The sequence below is a fragment of the Melozone crissalis genome, unplaced genomic scaffold (assembly GCF_028551555.1).
Source record: "Melozone crissalis strain CALT ecotype California unplaced genomic scaffold, PUWL_Pcris_2 ptg000034l_1, whole genome shotgun sequence".
NCBI classification, from domain to species: Eukaryota; Metazoa; Chordata; class Aves; order Passeriformes; family Passerellidae; genus Melozone; species Melozone crissalis.
The window spans coordinates 11,060,728-11,077,781 of NW_026535812.1; the positions used below are offsets into that span (position 1 = coordinate 11,060,728).

Sequence of the window (17,054 nt, forward strand, 5' to 3'; positions counted from 1 at the left end):
GGCCGGGAGGCGCTGCCGAGCGGGGCCGCGCGCGGCTCTCTGCGGGCGCGCGCCCCGCCCCGCCCCGCCCCGTCCCGCCCACGCGTGGGGGCCACGCGCGGACCCGCCCGGCAGCGCCGGTCCTCGAGCACGGCACCCCCGGACTCGGCAACCATCCCCTGGGCACGGCATCCATCCCCTGGGCACGGCATCTGTCCTACCTGGGCACGGCATCCATCCCCTGGGCACGGCAACCATCCCCCGGGCATGGTATCTGTCCTACTGGGCACGGCATCCATCCCTCGGGTACAGCATCCGTCTCACCTGGGCACGGCATTCATTTTCCGGGCACGGCATCTGTCCTATCTGGGCACGGCATTCATTCCCCGGGCATGGCATCCATCCTGCCTGGGCACAGCATCCGTCCCACCTGGGCAAGGCACCACCCGAGCACGGCTTCCATCCCCCGTGGCACGGCAAGCATCCCACCTGGATGCCTGTGCTGACCGGGACAGCGCCTCCCCCAGCTGCTGCCACAGCCCGGAGTGTTCCGGCCCCTCACGGCCTCTGGGGCAGCGGTGCCGGTTTCCTCATGGCGTTCGCTGTGCGCTGCCTGGGAGGGTGCCCCCCGTCAGAGGAGCCTTCCCCATGGGACGCTGCCTCACCACAGCTGAAACTTTGTCCTCCGGTTCTGCAGGTGGCTCAAGCTGCTGCCAAGCACGTAGGAGGTGTCAGAGCTCTGTAAGGCCGCTGCTGCTCGCCGTGCGGGGTCACAGGGAGCCGCCAGCTGGGGGCAGGATCCCCTCTGCCCGGTCGGCGCCGGGGTGGTCCCCGAGGGGCCAGCACCAAACCAGCATCAAGGCCACATTCAGCTGTTTCATGGTGTTGGGCATCCCAGCTGCGCCCCGACATCCACAAGGATAGACATACACACTCTAGAGGTCTGCAGGCACTGCTCTTCCCCGAGGAGGCCAGAAATGCCAGAGAAAAGCAAAGTGTCTGCAGGTTCCAAAGCTGCACCAAGGAACATTTTCTCCAGACACAAAAGCTGCCCCCCGGCCCTCCCTGCTCACCGGAGGCTGCCTGGGTAATGCCTCATGCTTGGATGCAGAAGGATTTGTTAACAACCCAGGGGAGCCCATGTCATACTTGTCCTGAGCATTGACCACCACATCCCACAGGCTGCAAGCCAGGCTCCAACACATGGTGGGTGTGTGACCCTGGGGACACAGGGCATCCTTTCTGTGTCAGTGTTTTAAATAGCAAGGAAAAGCAGTACTGACGGGAATCTTCTCAAAACAACAGGCATCAGGCTCACCTGTGGACAAACCATGACCTTTGGCAGGGCAGCTCTGCCACAGGATCCATCTCAAGGACCAACACCTGGAGACACATTGCAGGATCCAGCTGAGGCTGGATGTGATCAGAGCAAGACACAATGAACATGAACTTTTAGATTGTTTCTGGAAAGATTCCACCAGTTTGTCCCTGGGCAGTGATGGCCTGATTAAAGCAATTCAGGTGTTGCATCTCCATTTCCTGATGCATCAGCCCTTTCCTTCCCCTCCAAGAAGTGAAGCACTAATTCTGCACCAGCTTCTGGCTGAGATGCCCACTAGAGTTCTTTCCGAACACCATGTCCCTGTCACACCATTGTTTGTTTCAACTGGTGCCTACACTGCTGCACGAGGGCCTTTTCTAAAAGCCTCACTCTTCCTCAAGTGAGCTCTGGAGCAATTTCATTGACCCTTCCCATATGGATAAATCCACCCACCACCATTTCCTGAACCAGCTAGGAGCTGGCACAACCCAGGCTGTCAGCAGCAGGGCACACAAAGGAAGTTCAGGATCTGAAATTAGCAGGAAACCAACCCTGGGGCTGGAGGCTGCTTCTCTCTTGGTTTACATGACTTTTATACAAACTAAAACAATTGGGGAGGGAAATTTGCATTTGCTACGAAATGGGTAGCACATTATGAGAACAAATTAATTACTTAATTTCAAAAAAGGATATGAAAACAAGAGAAAATGAATACTGTAAGCTTCAGGCTTTAGTTGTATGAGAAGGTAGGAATATGCTCATACACGGGGAGGAGCAGCTCAGCTGCAAATTTTTTAAATCCACCTGGTTGATTAGAAAGCAATCTGTGATCCCTGAGCCCCACCATCATCCTCACCAAGGCAGCAAAGTGGCACTATGGGGATGAGAGCCCTTCTGCTCATGTTGGTATAGTCTTCAGGTGTGCTCTGCACCATGGGCTGTCTCAGGAAATTCAGCTGATTTGCCTTTTTGTTCATGCCCCACAACACCTCTGCAGGACACTTGATTTTCAGCTGGGCCAGGTGCTGCTGGGGTGGTCAGGCACCAGCCAGAGCCCAGCTCAGGAAATGATTCATTAAACTTGGGTGAGTTCATGTCACTAAGATTAGGTCATTTCTACCTAGACTTTCTAATATTTTAATCCAAGCATCATTCTTTATTTGGTATTTAAGCTGTTCTGCATTAGGTAAGGTCCTGCTACAAGCCAGTCAGAGATCTTTCACTTAAATAAATAGTGTGAATTCCTATTTCCAGGATGTACTGTGTTCCAGAATGTGCCTGTAAGAAGATACAGGGGTTTTTTTCTATTAATTTTCCTTTTACTGTGCCAAATTGTGGAGTTTCTCTTCTCAGAATGAGTTAAGACAATTCTTTTCAAAGACTGCAATACATTAGACAGGTTGGTCCCACTTCTCTCAGTCTCCTTCCTTTCAGTGCTCACAGGACAGAAATACTGGAGCCAGGGAAGATCTTGCATTTCAAAAGGAAGTATTGGATGCATTAGGACCAATTTCACTTTTATTCAGATAGTAAATCTGAAGCATTTCCTGTGACTCCAGGATATTTTTTTGTCTTTTAATGGCTTCTAGTTATTGGGTTTGTCTTCCTTTTGCACCATCTCATCCTCTAATAAGGATGATTTTATTTAAGGTTTTTATAGCAACGTAGCTCCTCTGCATTTGAAAAGAAAAAGAAATTATTTTGGTTTTAACTATAGCATTGCCTTTTTAATTAACTAAACTCATCCATTTGCTGATCCCATTAAATTATTTGACTTCAAAAGCTTAATTTAGCTTTAGGAGCACTTATTTCTCACTGAAACACAACTAGAAGAGTCATTCAGTTATTTAAATGCTGCTTCCCCAAATATTTTGCAGACTTTGCAAGTTCTGTTTCCAAGATCCTCTTTTTGATTATGCAAGTTTACAAAGCATACAGAACTCATTAAACACATCCCTTTTTTTATTATTAATTCATTTTACCTTGTATTTGCTTTTGTAGAGTAAGTCTGCCTAATTAGCAAATTTAATGGTCTGTAAAGGACTGTAATTAATAGCATACTTCCAAAATCTAAATACACTTGTTACTCTTAAAAACTTTGTCAAATCACCCGAAGAAATGCAGCTACTACCCTGCATAGATGGCACCAGACACCTCATCTGAGCTTTCCAATATTTTTCTGAAAAAATTCTTGGTGCCTAAGCAACCCAAAATACACTATCCAAGCAATCCAAACTGGTTTTTCTGACAACAATTACATTTTAACATTCAAGATAAAAATAAATGTATTTTTATGTAGAACTTCATCTCATGCAGATGACAAAGATGGATAGGATGGCATGGCCTCAACTTCATGTCACATAAATATGGCAGAGACAACACCCAAGTTGGAGATTTCCAATTCCCATGGCAGGGTGCACACTTTGGAGTCTGGGCCTGGGGGAGCTGCAGCGAGGGCATTACCTGGGGAGGACACAGCACCAGCACCACAGCCAGCCATGGGATGCAGGCAAGGGCAGCCAGGGGCAGCATCAGAGCACTGGCAGTTTGCAAACACTGCCAGCAGAAACCTGGGCTTTGAGGGGTCTCAATCATTTGCAGAGTTCAGAGGCTATTGAGAAACAACTTCAATGTACATGTGGTGACAGACACACCCTCTGCTGGGAGCAGCAGCATCTAAAGGTCTGGTTCTGATTCCTTGCCAGGGATCTCCTCAGGCACGGTCACTGTTAAACCAGCAGCAATTCACAGTAAGAATGTTTCATTAAAATACTGGCAAAGTACAGACCACATTATCTTCAAAGGCCGTCGATTTCCTTTCAGTATTGTGTTTTGATATTTTGAAAGGGACATTTATTTACATCCCTGCTTACTGTATAATCCCTAATGTTATTTAGTAATCATTTTCATTTTGATTGTGTAGGTGCATAGAGATGATTATGCAGACATAGGAGTGCAGCTCCACCAAAGGTGGTTCAGCAGAGGGCACTTCTGCTCCCAATGCATCTGCCTCAAATCCCCTTTAGAGGTATTTTTAAATGGCATCAGGAGACACTATAACCTGAAGCACTGTGGTGTTAATGATTTGTGAAATTGAGGCAGCAGTAAGTATCCCAGTCAAGGGAGATAATTCAGGTGTGGATATACCATATTCTCCCACCCATCCACATTGTGCTTGCCAGGGAAAATGAGGTGCTGATTTCCAATTTTTGGGGAAGCTCTTGCTGGCGTTCCCATAGCAACCAGGTGTCTTTAATTACCTTTACTGCTGCCACAGAGCTTGTGTTTCTGATTCCCCCTTCAGCTTTACCCACCCCACCACCTTCCCCAAGTACCAGGACAGCTACTTCCCTTCCTCTTCCAAAAGTTCAGTTTTGGAGATGGATGGACTAAATAAAAACATGGAATGCATAGGTAATGATGTATTTGGCCATGTTTACGTGATATCCCTTTTTTTCTTATTACCTCTAGAGGTCTTATTTCTAGAAAGGCAGAGAGATATTTGATCTTACTTTTCCTTCATGTTGGCACTGTACTGGTCCTGCTCACAGCAGCTGAGAAAATAAAGCACCAAAGCCATGGCAGGCCAACGAGTGCAGAAGGAAGGTTGCTGCAAAGGTCTTGCATACATTTAAAGGCGCGCAACACTTCTGTGAAGGACAAAATACACGATACTGAAAGGGGGAGCAAGTTTATTCTGCCTGTACCAGGCAGCCCCTCCACTGTCCCCTCAGGAGCCGGGGTGAGCGAGGGAAGCGGGGCTGTCAGCCTCGCAGCAAACACAGAGTTGATCTTTTGGGGATGCCAAGTCCCTCGGGCCAGCAGCACCAAGGCTGTTTTTCCCTGGCCAGCCCCGGGGACGAAAGGCCGAGTCTGTGGGCGCTGGCAGCGGCCGCGCTGCGGGGCCGCGGCCTCTGGGCTCCGTGCCTGGCGGCCCCGCGCCAGCGGGCAGCGCCAGCCGGCCTGGGGGAATTCAGGCCACGGAATCTGGGCCGCACAGGCGGCGAGAAAAGCGTCTGCAGAGAGCGGAGAGGCGGATGTGATCAGCAGCCCCCCAGCTGAGGGCACTGCAGCCATCCGGGAGCGAGGACGGGAGAGGCGGTGCGCACGGGGGGAAGCCCCGGCCGTGCCCAGCCCGGCTGTGGGGCCCAGCGAGGGCAGCCGGCCGGGCTAAGGGCAGCGTCCCAGAGAGCAAGGAGCGCTCCGAGCAGAGAGCCAGCAAAGGTGCACAAGGGGAAAACTCCGAGAATTTCCTGCTTCCTGCAGAACCCCACCCGGGGTGTGGGGGCAGTGATGGCACGCAGGGCAGAGGAGAGGACAGGAACACGGGGAGGATCAGCCGTCACCTCCCCAGGGAACGCTCTCGCCGCGTCTCCGCTGGCACAGCTGCTGGCCAGACATCTCCTTGCAGGAGCGCTGAGATTTCCCAGGCAGCCTCCAACAGCAAATCTTGCACGAACAATCTAAAGAAGCTCAAGTCCAGCTCTTAATGCACCAATTAATCTTGTAAGCAGCAGAAAATGAACGCCAGAAAATCTTTGGGTTGACACATGCCAGATGCTTACAGATTTGTTCTTTCTTAGTCCAGAAAAACTTGAAACAAGACCTGTTAAGACCCCTGTCCACCTTGTGCCCCTTTGACTGTATTGTCTTTATTTGTTAATTACCCATAATGATTATTAGGTACTTATTTGTCTGTGACAAAAAGAAGTATGTACCTCCACAAATCTGTGCAGAGATCCTGATGACCCTTACACCAGTTTTACAGTGGGTTAAATCCATGGCATCTGCACGGCTCCTGATCATGACACTTTTCTGAGTTGCACAGATGTGATTCAGTGAATTGAATTCAAATTACTTCTGATTTTTAACAACACAAGAGAGAGAAGAATCATGTCTATATAGATAAGCTGGTTTTGAGACTGAAGAGACTGAAATTATAAAAATGCATGAAGCATGATAAATGATAAATAATACTGTGGGCAATTTTACATGTACTGGATATTCCCTCAGAATAAGAAAATTTACCAAGAAAAGAGACTTTTGACGGTCTCAAATCACAAGTTTTGTTTGCAGAGCATCATTATAGCAAGAAGAAGATTTGGCAATCTGTCATCTAGATTTCACCATTCCAGTACCCAATTTTATCCATTAAAATAGGAAGTTACCAGAAGCCACACTTCCTATTTCCGTGACACATCCCCAGCAGTTATTCATAGGCTTAGGGAGACTGGTCAGCTGTGTGGCAATCGAGGAGATGTTTCTCCTTCCCCCACTTGAGCATGGCAACCTAGAGCCCTGCTGCAACAATCCAAATTCCCTGGAAATGACTGTGCCCACAAGCATTATTCAAGAGCTAAACCCGGGTAATTTTCAAATTCCACTGCTGAGCTGTTCATGGCAGAGTGTGCAACAGCCCTGGTGTCATTTGTTTAGTGCACTCACTGTCCCTGACAGCCAGCACCGGTACCAGTAACACCCTAATCCAATTCTGCCAAGCACAGAAAGGGGCAGAAACCACAGACCACTGTTGGACAAGGTGCACGTGTTCCCTGTTCTGCAGGGATCATAGACTAGAAAATGGGTGAGACAGGAAACAGAGGAGAGTTTGAGGATGAAACTATACTTCAATTCACCCCAAGTAAGAAAAGGCAGACAGGTAAGCTGGAAAGGGCTGCCCTCTTTATCCCTAACCTGGGCACAGCACTCATTACCAGGAAGAATTTCAACATGTGTCACTGGGTGGATGTGAACTGATTTTCTGGCAAATACACATAAAGGTTGTAAATAGAGATTTACAAATCATCCAGAAAAGCACAAGAATCACCCTCTTGTGTACAATAATTTAGTGGACTTGAGTCCTTTCTAAGTTTTTGGGAACCGGAGTGAATGTAGAGCCCTCACAGAAAATATAAGGCTGATGCCATCAACATTTCACATAAGGTTTTACCAAGTCTTGCAAAGAGCTCTATAAATGCAAAAATATTTGAATCCTAGAATAGGCAAAAATGCATAACAGAAAGTTAACAAACCTCCAAAGTCCTTCATTAACCTTATGCTTAAATTTCATCACAAACAGTGCCCAGCACAGCAATACAGCTGGTCTTCCAGGCTTTGCTCAGCACCATGCAGAGCTTGTTCCAAGCAAAGAGCAAGAGATTGGTTACAGAGCTGGACCTGAGACAGTCAGAGGGACTCCCAGTGGATCCATCACATGAAAATGCCAATTCCATGTGGCCAGAGCAGTTTTTGTACATGTAACATGTCTATAAATAATTATGAGTTGTTATAAGATGGGATTTGCATTTGTCCTTTCAAAAAGAATTATCTTTTTAAAGAGATTCAAGGGTTGTGTGTCTCTTTGGTGTCTGACAAAGAAGAATACATCCCCTTGCTGAGGGAAGGGATTTGCCAACTATTGCTACATAATATTACACAGAAAATTGCGCTCATAAATCACCCTTGACACTAGAGTTTGAAGGGGAGGGATGTAAGTCAGAGACAACACATAAACAAAAAAGAGAGAGACAATGAATTCTCAGAAATCTCAAGGCTGAGTTGCTTTTGAATGAAGACCACATTTAACTGCTAATTTAAAGTCTGATAATTCTCTGCCCACAATTTCTGCCCTCTTTGAGAGGTACTGCCTTATGGGGAAAGAGAATATGGCTTTATTCCTTGTGCAAAATCAGAGCTTCTTGAAAAACCAATGGAAAAACATGGATACCGCCAGGCCAAATGCCAGGGTAGGGTAATAGTTTTGTTGTGAATTTTGGTTTTTCTCTGCAGATGGCAGTCCCCTAAAGTGAGGGAAAATTAGATAGTATTAACCAGTTTTTACAGAAATTTTGTAGTTTATTGCATGAAACTCCAAAATGTTATTAAAGCATCACCATATTTACCATTCAATAATCGAAACCGTTGAAAAATGTATTCCAAATTAAATCTTCCAAAATTCAGCAACATATATCACTAAGTAAATCACAGCTGTGAGACCTTTTGATTTAAACCTGACATGTCTGTCAATACTGCTAGCTTACCACCTCATTTTAAATCTCACATGCATTAAAGAAAAATAACCCTTCAAATCTCTCAGGGATTAAGGCATCTCCATGGAATTGTAAAATATTCTCTCCATTGAAATGAAATGAACAAAAGACAGAGGAAAACTGATAAACTCCACACCTAATTCAGCCCTCTAAAAACCTCCTCCCGTCTTTGTCCTTATTGCACACAGGCAAGTCAGGGCACCGGGAAAGAGGGGAGCAATGTGATGAGTACTGGAGATAAAAATAACTGGTCATCATCTTTCATATGTAGAACAACCTCAAGTCCAAATTCATGGCAAGATGAAAGTGAAATGGCATAATAGGCACATGGGAAAGCAGATCTGTTCTTAGTTACACGACATTCTGTCAACTTTGTTTTGACAGACCCTTCTAGCAAATGCCATACAAAGGCATAACAACTGAAATAAATGTTCAAATTAAATTAATAGGGGGAACTGGTGTCATGTACAGTCCACAAATAAGACATTGTGGGCAGCATATTTTAGGTACAGAATCCTTGAATTAAATTATTCTGCATCATGACACGTTACTGGCTGGTTGCCTTATTCACATGACAGATGCAACATAGCAAATCAAACAACCTCAGACTGAGCTGTAGAATAAATATCAAGGCCATACACTGGGATCTACAACACCCTTTTCAGCAAGCTGGTGCTGCTTTCTGCTCTCTGTAACCCAGCATATACCTCTCTGTTCTCAGCAAGAAAGAACCATAACTGGAACATGTTATTTGTGCTCTCTCTGTCCCAATACAATATAGAAAATAAGCTTCTAGGAGGCCAAATTGTACCAACAGTGATCACATATCCAACAATTACAAATGGGGACGAGAACAAAATATTCTGCTGGCAAACTAATTAGTAATGCAGCTCCTGCATGCCAAAATAACCTCCATTGCATTAGGCTGTTTGCTTTTCCACAGAAGCTACATGCATTTTTGTTACCTTGTGCATCTTGTATTTGGCTTATAGGCTCAGATTCCAGGCAGATTTACTTCAGATTACTTCAAATCCGTAAGTCAATAAAATATCACGGTGAAAATTGGAACAGTCACACTCACTTCCTTGAGGGGTGTTAGACTGAGATCCATGCAGAGTCACATGCAAGCTTTCTCATATGGAAACATGAATGGAGTCCAAAGACAGACCCTGCAGATCCAGCCTGTTGTCTGTGTGTGTTCTACTCCCAGGAGATGGAAGAGAAGCCACAGCTGACCTCTAAGAGATCTCTGCTCTGTTGTGAGGAGCTACCTCTGACAGGAAGTAGACCAGTCCACAGGAAAAGAAACAAATAAAAATTTAGGCCAAAGGACATCTCCTTGACAAGACAGCCCTGCTGCCAGAGTGACAAACAGGATCTCTCATGGTCTGTGGGATGCTAGCAGAAAGTCCCGGCTCAGCGAGATAGAGCAGATTGTTTTCCTTACACTGGTCTATTATTGAAGAAAGCACAGCAGTTATTTTCCTAAATGATTAACTCTGCTGCCTTTTCTGCTCAGCACATCAGATAAAGAAGTTTATTCAGTTAGCTTATTTATTTACATTCCTTTGCCAAAGATCTCACCAAACAAAGCCTATTTGATGATTTATTCTTTGCTAAAGGGGAAGCTTATTTACAATAATAATCTTATCATAAACATCTTAAAAGGAGGATTTGAAAGTGGAATTCATAATAACAGAGAAATCTGACTTTTCCAGAGAGGTCATATTTGTTATCCATTTTGCACTGCAGAAGAAAAGAAGCCAGCTGAGCCCAGATGAAGCTGGATGTGGCATAGCTGCTTTGAAGTTTTGTTTGTTTTCACTGGTTGACCCATGTCCTGTTGGAAGGAATCACCTTCACCTACTTGGAGCCGTTCCAAAACATGAGGGGGTGAAAGGATAGAAAGGGTTCAGATGCTGGGTCCTGCAGGGAGGATTCTGCAGCACAGAAGTTGCACCAGAGGGATCAGCTCTAGTGCAAACAGCAGAGAGTCAAGAGGTGCAAAGATGATTTCTGAGGGTCACCTCTCCAGTGGCCAGCACATCAGAGTGAGCAGGAGCTGAGCACATCAAACTCTGCCCGTCTTGGCAGCAACCTCCAGCATTCTCAGGTAGCAGCAGCATCTGATTGCTCAGATGCCACTCTGGCTGCTCTCATCTCCCTGATGAGATGTTTAAGATGGACATAAAAGTGTCTCAAATCTGCTTTATGCCACCCCCACCCCCCCCCCCCCCCCGACCCCACACAACTACAGGCTTTTGGCAGATGCTCAGGCAAAGTCTCAAGGGACAGGAGACAAACTTGCAGGGGGCAGATAGAGCAGATCAGCTCCATGTCTCTCATTTGGCACCAGCTCTCTGCTTTGCCCTTCTCTCACTGCTCCCCTGCTCATGCAGAGCATTTCCTAAGGGTAATGGATGCTGAGAGAGAAAACAAATTTTAAACAAGAATTTTGTTCATATTTTGTTTTAAAATAAAGTGTGCCTCAAAGCTGTAAGCCAGTGCATATCTCTCTCAGCAGGTTGGAAGAGAAGGTTTAACCACACACACTGGACTGCCCTGACTCCCTTTTTTTATTTTGGGAACATGTCTGAACTCATTAGCTCTTGATAATACACTCATTATTTTAACTATTCATAGCAGAGCATAGCATGAGAGACTCAAATCTTCCCTGAATTAATCTGGCTTTCAGCTGCCCTCCATGATCCATGGGGGGACTGTACTTCTGCACCCCCTGTGAGGTCAGGAACACAAGAGCAGAGTACCATACAAACAGCAATTCCAGCCCAGCTGCCCTGAGCAGCACATGAACCTCAAAAACATGGCAGCAGTGAAAAAAAGCTTCCCAAAGCTGGTAACACAGCAAATGCCTCCCACAGAAACCAGGCTGGAGGCACCCAAAGGGAGGACAGGCTGGATGTGCATCTGTCTGATGCAATGTGCCTGTCTGCTCTGCTGGGTGGTTGTGTGCAACATGAGAAGGGAATCTCTCAGAAATTTTCGACACAGAAGAGTTTAGCCACATGAAGGGGAAAAGAAGTTCCCTCAGGCAACACAAATGAGGAGTGGCTCTTCAATTCCTCTCAGTCATTCACACAGAATAATTTTCAGAGGTGTTGAGTTTATTCCTCATCAGGTGTCTATTGCTATCAAAGAAAAAGCTACACATCTTCAGGAATGTCATAACTGCTCAGGCATTTCTCAGCAAAGCCCTGCTGGAGAAAAGCCATGCTGTTTCCAGAAATGAGGCTGAGACAAGATGAAAACATCAGTTCTGCGACAGAAGTGTCACCATACAAGACTTCACTAAAACAAGCAATGTTTACTCCTATGGTCAGATCTTGTATATTTTTAGATGTCTAGGAACATCAAGCCACTTTCTCCCAAAACATCACACACATTGTCTTTAAAATCCAATTGTTTTCAAAGGGATTAACCACACTGAGACTTTCACTGTTTGATGATGCAACTATTGAGTTGAAGTCTCTTTTCAGCTCTCATTCCCCTCACACCAGTGCAGCATTTGGCTGCAGTGGAGGGAGAGCAGGGTGGAACAGGGTGTTACCCAGCCCTGACTGACAATGCAAAGGGCTATGCAGGAGCCTCAGCTCTCCTTGCAACCTCTCACCTCATACGTGTCTTCCCACATCCCATCCCCAGCCATGAGCATCCCTCTGAGCTCACTGCTTAATACACTAACAGGAATAGGGTTAGAGAGCTGAAAACAGTTCCTGCAGGCTCAGCTGAGTCATCTCCAGAGCAGGAATGGTCTGCATTGAGCTGCAGAAAGGCTGGGCCCCTCACCCAGAGAGCACCTACAGTGAGTGTGTGCTGGGGACACAGCAGGCCTGGCTGGTGTGGAGACCTCATCTCCTTCTCAAGCTACCTGCACCTCTCAACACCTTCATTTCTCATCGCGCCTTTGGAAGATGAAGCGTGTTGGAGTTAGGAAGGATTGAGAACCAGCTTGTTCCAAGTGCAAGATCTGTTACTGAACACTGGCTCTGATGTGGGACTGAGGCTTCGTAAGTTTGGTTTGGCACGGTGTCACCTCTGGAGCCCACACAGGAGGAATCCAGATTCCCAAAGCACCTCCCAGAGACAAGATGCAAGGAGAGGATGAATCTGTCTAATTGGTCTAATTTTTCTCAGCTAAAGTTCGCTTTATACCTGCAGGTTTTAAAGGGGATAATTTGTATGGTTTTAGCCAACATGTGTTTTCCTAGCTGTTGTGCTCAACTGTTCCCTCAGGCCGTGTATCTATGCCATATTGCAGTTAGCCCAACCACATGGACAGCGTCACTGTCTTCACCATTTTGGACTGACTCTATCCAGAATCCATGTAAATTATGACATTTTCCTGATAGCACAGGTATCACAACTCTAAGCTGTAAAGACAAGTTTCACAACACCCCAAGAAACAAGTAAGAAGACACGTACATGCTTCTGGGGAAAAAAACACTCAAGGATGTTTTCCTATTTCCAGATAGAAGAGCATGAAAAAATAACCAAATCTGGAGAGCACACAAGTGTTGCAGCACATGTCACAGTTGAGACAGCCACAATACACAGAGTATCACAACACAATATCACAAAGCTTTAACCCATACAGAGCAACACCTTACCACTTCAGAAGGCTTCAGGTGTCTGCCCACACAGAGTAACATCAGATCACTTCAGAAGGCTGCAAGCAACTGCCCTTCTGGTTCTTTAGCCCAGCCTTTTATCCCCTGCTGTTGAGGCACTGCACCTGTGTGCCCTCTGCTCCCTTTGGTGGTTGGTCAGTGCCCCTGGGCACTCCATGGCTCATTGCTGGCAGTGCTGCTCACCTGCTGCTCACAGCTGAAACCAACTGGGAATGGGGCTCAGCCCAGCCCCACTCCCAATTACAACAAACTGTGTGCCTACACACAAGTACTAGAAGTTAATGTCAAGCCCAGAGACTTGTCCAGGAGGAGCTGGAGGCTGTTAGCCCATTGCTAGGGGAAGACTACATACAATCAGCTCTTTCTGCAACTGGATTATTTACAAGGAAAAAAGAAAAAAAAAAGTGTAGCATATTAACAGCAAGTGGTATTTGCTATACATCTGTATTTGCTCCCTGTACAGAGCAAACCTCACATGGTTGGGGAAAAGCATATGAAATAACCAGTGTCCCTTGCCCACATTCATGTATGTTCTCAGGACACAGTCTGGTGTACAAAGACAGTAACCAACTTGTTCTTGCAGATTCAGAGCTGGGATACAAACACAAGATGGGTCTGTTCCATCCAGGTCTTAGGACAGCTCCATCTGGCAGGCAGTGCCTCACAAATATCTCACAAGTGCATGCATAACATGCCATCAGAGTTCAATAAAATAAATTGGAAGGAGACAAAGTAATTTTCAGAACACAATTCACAGGATGCACAGGATGATTTACAGCAGCTAGAGGCTTCAAGCTGACAGGAAAATAGCTCCTCACAAATTACTTATCGTTCAGGTCAGTCAATTGAGAGAAATATAGGTTGGTCAAGAATTGCTGCCAAGGTGTGATTTGTATGCAGAAAGGCTGCTGCTCATTGCAACATCTCTCTTGTAAAATATGGACCATGAATATGTATGTTCCCTAAAACAACAGAGTTGCTTCTTTCCCTACTTTATGTAGATTTGCAAGCCAATATTTTACTGACTGAAAAGGCCAAATATTCTGAAGAATGAGTATTTCCTTTCCTTTGATTAACAAATCAATACAACAGTGCCCCTTTTCTGCTCAAGTTACCAAAAATGGTACAGGGTATAGCTTGCTCTCAATTTTTCTTTCTTTAGGGTTCTCAAAAGACTCCTAGAAGTCACAGTAAACAAAAGTTTCAATATATTGGTACAGCAGAAAACTGTACCAATAAAAAAAAACATCCTCTGACAGCCACCAGATGCAAATTTACAACTTCTGTCATAGAAAACCATGCCTGAAGAATTAATCTAATTTAAACTTGGATCTGAGCTCCTCAGCCCTCTTTTTAATTACTACTGTCTCAGACCAGCATTGTTGAAAGCCCATGGTAGCAGATACAGGACATCAGGAAAGGTAACTCTGGATTTCTGAGGAGCATTTGGCATTTCTGTAATTCAGACACAGAATGGTGTTACTAACCTGCACATGCACCATTCAGGACTGTGCCTTTATTCTGGAGCTGCATTTATCTCACTTTTGAGAGATTACACTGATAATACAAACCCTTTTTCCCTTTTCAGATTAACTGCTGGAATGTCATATTTTAGCATTATTTATAGTGCATCATATGCTCACGTCCTTTCAAATTTATAGACAACACTTCAGTTTGAAATGAAGAAAAGAAAGAAACAGCTGCAATCTTCACTGGTTAACTTTTATTCAGTATTTTCTGAAATAAGCAAGAATTTAAGATGCCCATAAGCGATCAAATACAGCCACAAAAACCCCATACTGATCCTAATTAAGAAGCACTATGAGAAATACACAATATTTCATGAAACAATACTGTACATCAACAACCTTTAGGAAACAAACAATTCAAACCATATGCTTAGTTTACTCACAATATAAAAAAACTTTAACCTTTAAAGAAAAATATAGATTCAGTCCAATTGTAGGATCCAATCCCATATCCAGTGAATTCAATGGAAGTTCTCTCATTGATTTCAATGTTTAAAGGATCATGCCCTTACTTTGCCTCAAGAGGCACTTTAATTATTATACAAGGCCTAGCCTGAATAACTATTACAAAAATGTCAAACATCAACTCAAGAGTATGTTTTAGCAACTTTCAGGAAATAATGGAGGAATAGGTTATCTATCCATGCATGGAATAAGGCAAAAGCTAATTCATTCAGATTAGGAATAATAATTTTTACTAGTTTCTTTTTCACAACACAAACATTTTAGACTTTTTTAATTAATGGATATATTATATACCATATTATGCTTCACATTTTTCCTACCTCTACTGAGAAAGCTGGCACTGACATTTCATAAAGAACTCCTCATTAATTATTGTTTTCTGTTCTGTAACAACCACAAGAAACTCATCTGGGTTTAGTAATAGTGTCTACCAAGAAAAAAGCACACACTATCATAAGCTTATAATTTATAGAGCTCAAGGTACATTAAAATGTAAATCATGAAGTTCACAAATTCTGTTTTAAAATATTTTTCCAAACTAAAAGCTGCAGAAAATTGGTTCTTAAATATTCTACAGAAAATTCTGAAGCATCTAATGGTTTAAATTACTTATGCTTTCTTCTTAAAAATATTTAAATTAGGTTAGTAGCCCATCCTTTTGAAAAATAATCCAAAAAAGATACACTAGATTACAAATCTTTTGTCTTAATCAGTGTAACCAAAGGTTTGTCATCTGGGCTGTAATCTTCATAAGCAATGGGGCTTGCATCATACATTGCAGGTCGGGATTTCTTGCCAAACCTGGAAATAAAAGAAAACTTTTGGTGACAAACAGAAACATGAATGAGTTCAAAGCAACAATGTAGTGATTTATGGCCTGTGATCAGAAACAAAATCAGACTGCTTAGATAAACTCTATATACCAGAAGAAATCACAGGAAAATGAGGCAAAAATGGTCAATTATTTTTTTCTTATTGACCTGATGCAGAGAAAACAGTACAGAAATCACAGAAACAAAATTATTCTTTTAGTCATCCACACTAAGGATTTTTATGCACTTTTGACTATATTAAGCATACATTAATTTACATTGTGTACTCTGGAAAGTAAAATCCAGAAAATTCAGATTTTGAGGATAATATTTAGGCCAAACCAAAATAAACTTGATTTTTTTCCAAGACTTTTATGAGGGTTCATAATTTTCAATTTCATTCTTGCCTGTTTTCAGTTATTTAGAATTGCAGACAAAACTGAATTGGCTGGAAGCATTATGATATATGGTGAAAATTTCATTTTTCAAAGTACTTCAGCTGTCCATAAGGCTGTACTAGATTCATTCTCATGCATGAATGTCTGCCTTCTTCTATAGATTATTTTAATAAATGCAGACAGGTGACATTTGCTCATCTCCATCATGATGGATAAACCTGATTTTTCTACAAATGAGATAAAATTTCAAGAACTGAAGGAAGGAATAAATTCATGGCATCTTACTAAAGCAGAGGCAGCACTGAATTCTGAATCACCCATTTTCACCATCACTCTCAAGGGTTTAAAGGAAATATAGATCTTTGCAGAGGTACAAATGATGGTGAACACTCTCCAGGGATTTCAGTCAGTCTACCTGCCCTTTCTGACAGTGGAGAGCACATGGCTTGTTGCATACATGGAAGCAGGACAAAATCTGTTTTCTCCTTGAGGTCAGGGTTGACATGTGCCCCTAATTAGAGAAGGCTAAGAGCCCAGCACATGTGCAAGTTGTGTTTATGGTCTGGTGAGCCATGGAGCTGCTCAACCACATTGCTTCGATCAGGTGGTTCAGAAGCAGCCTCTGCCCAAAGCAGCAAAGAAACAGAGCTATCACCAACCTCAGAGGTTTATGTTAAAGACAGAAGTGTAAAATGGGAGCTCTGTTCAATGGGTGTGTATCTGCTGGACCGCACAGCAGGGCTATGCTATGTAATTGATGGCATAAAGGAACACACAAAGCAATTATCAATACGATCTGCAGGAGGCAATGATTCAAGGACTAATCAATAGTGAAAAGCTGCAGGTTCTTGC

General features: G+C 44.1%; 1 protein-coding gene across 1 annotated transcript in view; it reads right to left on the reverse strand.

Moving 5' to 3' along the window:
* Window positions 1-14,701: 14,701 nt before the first annotated feature.
* The window catches only part of DNER (delta/notch like EGF repeat containing), a 108,979-nt gene continuing 106,626 nt past the window's right edge, over window positions 14,702-17,054 (reverse strand). Inside the window, exon 13 of the mRNA XM_054282939.1 lies at window positions 14,702-15,793. Within this exon, the coding sequence (XP_054138914.1) occupies window positions 15,682-15,793 (112 nt within the window). The 3' untranslated portion in view covers window positions 14,702-15,681. The remainder of the gene's footprint in view (window positions 15,794-17,054) is intronic.